The sequence below is a fragment of the Morone saxatilis genome, unplaced genomic scaffold (genome assembly GCF_004916995.1).
Source record: "Morone saxatilis isolate NCDOM2014 unplaced genomic scaffold, NCSU_SB_2.0 Contig10, whole genome shotgun sequence".
Taxonomy (NCBI): Eukaryota; Metazoa; Chordata; class Actinopteri; family Moronidae; genus Morone; species Morone saxatilis.
In genome coordinates, this window is record NW_023339652.1 from 16,851,460 (window position 1) to 16,856,084 (window position 4,625).

The window sequence follows — 4,625 nt, forward strand, 5'->3', positions numbered from 1 at the left end:
GCACATACAAATACAATTTAACTTACATAAACAATAAAGTTACCAGAGCAAATGAATAAATATTTACTGTAGTTTACATAGAGGCGTTGTTACAGTGAAATTTGGAAATCAACAGTTGCATATGAACTCAGTACAACTAACTAAAAATCCATTTTTTTATTTTCCTATAATACGTTCATGCAATGAAACTATTAGGAAATAACAAGACCTGTAAACTAAAGCATAATAATTCTTGCTGATATAAAGTCTTATGAGCTAATGGACTAAATGGCTTTAAACTTTTAAACTTTAGACCTCTGTAAATGAAACACTGAACAGGGAACATGTTTCAGAATGCCCTTAAGGACAAAACATTAATTTTGTATTTGACTCCTTGCTTTGTCAAAGAACACTGTTCATACAACCATATGTAGACCTTTGCTGCCACCCACTTGTTCTGTCTGGTATATGCAACACTTTTTTTTTTTTTTTTTAAAAGGGGGGGACAATAAGCAAGATTGTGCAATTCTACCATTCCCTGTCCGTCCTCTAGGAAAGCAGATTTCTTAAACAAAATAATATATTGGTGAAGTTCAACGCAGCTAATTAGTGTGACTGTAAATGTATCAAAAACTATTAGGAATTAATGCATTTGATCAGTGCAGGTGTGTGTTTGAGATGTGGACCAGAATCATAATCGCTTATTATTGCATTTATTGCCAGGTAGGTTTATACATAATTGGCCTTGGAAAGTCTTGTCCTGTCTGTCTATAGTATATGAATACATGACTGCACATATGTTTAGTTTTAAAAGGTTGATTAACCCTAATTACAAATAAAACCAATTTCTTCACTTACCCCAAAGGCCTTTAGCTGCCCATTTTTGCATCAGTTCATGTCCCAGTTACAAAACACAGTCCACCGTCTTCATAGGGACTATTTCTTCAGTGTGATAATGCAGTGTAACCAGAACATTGTCTGATGTACTTTGCATTACCATCTGCTGCCACCGATGTTATATTATACTGCTGTCTATTTTAGGATCAGTCTGTGGATAGATAGCATTCTCATTTAAATGCAGTACAACTGCATGTGCTGCTATCTATAGACACTTTAAACCACTAACCCATCCCAATCTTGTTAAGTGCTCTTCTTGTTATTTCCTTATGGCAAGTGTCATCATTCATCTTAACTTACCTTAGGTTTCATTGCTGGGTTTGTGTGTGTTTCTGATATTGCAGTATATTTTGGATATACTGAGTGTATATTGTATACAGCACATTCCATCACATCCGTCTTCTTGTACACAGTACTTTTTCTAACATATATTATTCAACGTTCTTTTGTATGATATCCTTTTATTTCCTTGTGTCGATCAATACTTTCTCTGACATGATGTGTCCGCCATCTAGTGGACAAAGTTCTGCACCACAACAGCTGTCCAAACCAATGCATCTTTGGATATCAATATATATTTATGTATAACAATGCTAAAAATAAATAAACAGGAAATAGCCTTGAATAGTATTTTTCTTATAGTGACCAGCATTGAAACAGCCCAGTGTGCTAACCAGTTAGTGTTTGTCATTTTTGTCAGTCACATTTATTTATAGTCACAAATTAATTGAATAAATCCAGATCTCCTTATCTCATAATGGAAATTTAATTAGAACAAAGAAAGTTACTATCAACAAGAGTGAAAATCAACAAGAGTGCCTCACTGTTACTCCAATATGCTGCAACAACGTGGGTACAATTGATCGCTTTGATTGAACTCTACAGATCCATGCATTTACCCAACAAAACTACATTTTAATGAACATAAGCTCTCTTTTTATTTCTAAGGTAAAACAAACAAACAAAAAAAGGACACTCAGGTGTGATTCTGTACTCAGTAGAGACAGTGCTTATACTGTGTTTTAAGTGTTTGGATTTCATTTCAATACAAAATGTCCCGTCCTGTTCAAACCCTCCCAGTGTTCGGACAGCAGGCGGTCCTCAGAAGACCTCCAGGTCTGCAGAGTTGTAGACCACCGCTGTCTCCTCAATGCCTACAGCAGCTTCCTCCTGAGCCTCCTCTTCCTCCTCTTCTGCAGCCTCCTCCAGTGACTCCAAGGCCTCATTGGTATCACTGGCGAAAGTCTCCCTGGAGACATCGTCGTGCTCCTGCAGGTTTAGCGTGCCGATGGCCTGCTTCATCTTCTTGGCCACCATGTGCCGCCTCCTCTTCTGGGCGGCCTTCTTGCACTTATACTCCTTCTGGTGCTCCTCTAAGAATATCTTCCTGATCTGGGCCTTAGTGATGCTGGGTGTGTTCTTCAGCAGGTTGAGATACACGCCACCGGGCGTCCGTCGCCTGCTGCCGTCCATGGTGTACACGCCTCCGCTTTCCTCAAGCGTGGCAGTCTCTCCAAGCAGCTCTATGGCTTTTTTCTTCCCAATAACTTCAACAACGCGCTCTATCAGGTCTTTTTTAGGCTCTTGCAGCCTGTGTGCTATCTCATCCGCCACCTTATCGTCAGAGTCGTCCTCTGTGATCTCATACCGGCCCTTGATGTCCATCTCAGCCCTGGGCCCCAGTCTCTCTTTAGCCGGCCTCTTCCTCTTTGCGTCACCTCCTGCCCTCTCCTCAGATTCCCTGCCCTTCATGTACTCCTCCAGCTGGGCGTCCAGCATGCTCACTTCTCCATCATCCTTCTGCTTCTCCATCTCCCTCTCCTTGTCCATTATCTTACGGGCCAGGACAAAGTTATAAGTCTCCACATTTCTGCTGGACATGCTAACTTCACCTTCCATGCCAAATATGCCCAGCTCTGCAGCTATGGCATCCTGGCATTGCTCCTGAACCACAGAGCCCCAGATGTTGTTAACCTTGCGGCCTCCCTGTGCACCGGGGCCGGGCATGCGGGTCGGCGCAGCCCGGGTGGTGTAGGCAGGCGGCTGGGGAGCGTTGGACACTTTCTGACGCTTTCGGCGCCAAACAGCCGCCTCCTCGTCCGACGAGTCCTGCTCACTGTCGCTGGACTCCACCGTCCCACCGGCGCTGCGGTAGGCGGCGGCAGAGGGCTGGGCAGCGGCTCTGTGCTGGAAGGACTGGCCGCCAAAAGCTGGAGGAACCTGGGGTCGAGCTTGTGCTGCTGCGGCGGAGGTTCCCATCTCAGTATCCGAGCCGGACCCGGAGATCTCTCCATCTTCCAGATCACCGTCCATTAGATCTCCGCTATCCGCCATTTCTGTCTGGAAGCCACACCAAAGATAATGGCTGTTGACTGCTGCTTCAATGCATCAGCTAAAGTTGTGGCCACTCATTAGCAAATAGCTAGCGAACTCTACACCATTAGCAGCTAACAATACACAGAAGTTAATAATAACCCCGGAAGAGAAATACCTTCAAGTGTCCGACACAGCAGCCGACTCTCGGATCTGCATGAAACAGTATTTTAGCCCTGCGTGGCTCTTGAACTCACTGCGAGCTGCTGAGCTGAGGCTGTCAGTCAGCACAGAAACTTGAAGAAAATTCGCGCTGGGCTAAAGCAACACTTCCGCCTTCCAACTGTCAGACCCTTTCAAAGTAAACGTGCAAGAAAAAAATAAGTAGAATAAAAAAGTCACTTTATATAATACTGAGCAAAGCAAACCTAAACACCAACACATAAGTATATCTAATATGATCCAAAAAGTTGTAAACACATGTCTTAATTCGACTTAACGACTTAATTCTGCTAATTAAGTCGTTATATAAATGATGAAACAGTTCACTGCACACTTGCTTTCAGATTTATATATTAAATTAAGTAATTTCAATGTAAAGCAAAATGTCTTTTTCATTCCCACTGCATTAATGAAAGACAAAAGACACTAAGACAATATTAGTAGAAAATAGATGCCTTATTTACATTTTTATACTGTCATAGTCAAAGTTAATGGAAAATCTTGTATTGCAGAGTTTTTAGGAACATGCATGTTAAAATAAAACAAAATGAGCAAGGGGAATTAAACAATATATACTTAGTTTCTATCCCTCCATTAGCTATCTATGGCTATACTAGCTTGTAAAATGCACATACACCCCCTTAGATCGTTTTCATCCAGACGTTATTCCTTTTCTTTCCACTTTTGTTATTATAACTTTTGTAGAAGTACTTTAAATCTGTATTACTTTTTTTAATAATCCCAAAGTCTTCTGGCTTTTATTGTCTTAATAAAGAGCGGATGTTTCGTATGGTTGCGTAATTGAAAACTGCACATGCGCCGTGTGACAGAAACAACATGGCGGCGTCCTTACAGCGCCTCACATTTGCAGGAAGATATCTGCTACAGAAACATTTACTAAAGACAAATTCTTTAAGCCGGGTAAGAGGAATGTGTTCACAGTAACATGTTTGTGGAATACAACAGTTGTGTGTGTACAGTGTAACGGAGCAGAAGAACAGGCTCGCTGTTTGCTAACAGATACAGTTACAGTTAGCTAACGGCAGCGATTAATAAAGTAATATAATAAAGTAACGTTAACGTTAACGTAACAGCGGACGGTGTCACGTTAGCTCACTGATATTCACCACTGAGGGCAGGAGGCTCGTGACAGCTGACGTCACTGTCCTAAATTAACAGTATCATCATGACTGGCTGGTAATTCCTCTCTGTCT

General features: G+C 41.8%; 1 protein-coding gene across 1 annotated transcript; it reads right to left on the reverse strand.

Annotated features, from left to right (window-relative positions):
- Positions 1-1,623: 1,623 nt before the first annotated feature.
- Positions 1,624-3,527, reverse strand: phax (phosphorylated adaptor for RNA export). Its single transcript, XM_035678043.1, has 2 exons — positions 3,368-3,527; positions 1,624-3,216 (listed from the first exon to the last, which is right to left on the reverse strand). Exon 2 carries the CDS (start codon positions 3,208-3,210, stop codon positions 1,978-1,980), a length of 1,233 nt encoding a protein of 410 aa, XP_035533936.1. The 5' UTR covers positions 3,211-3,216; positions 3,368-3,527; the 3' UTR covers positions 1,624-1,977.
- Between the last annotated feature and the right edge of the window lie 1,098 nt (positions 3,528-4,625).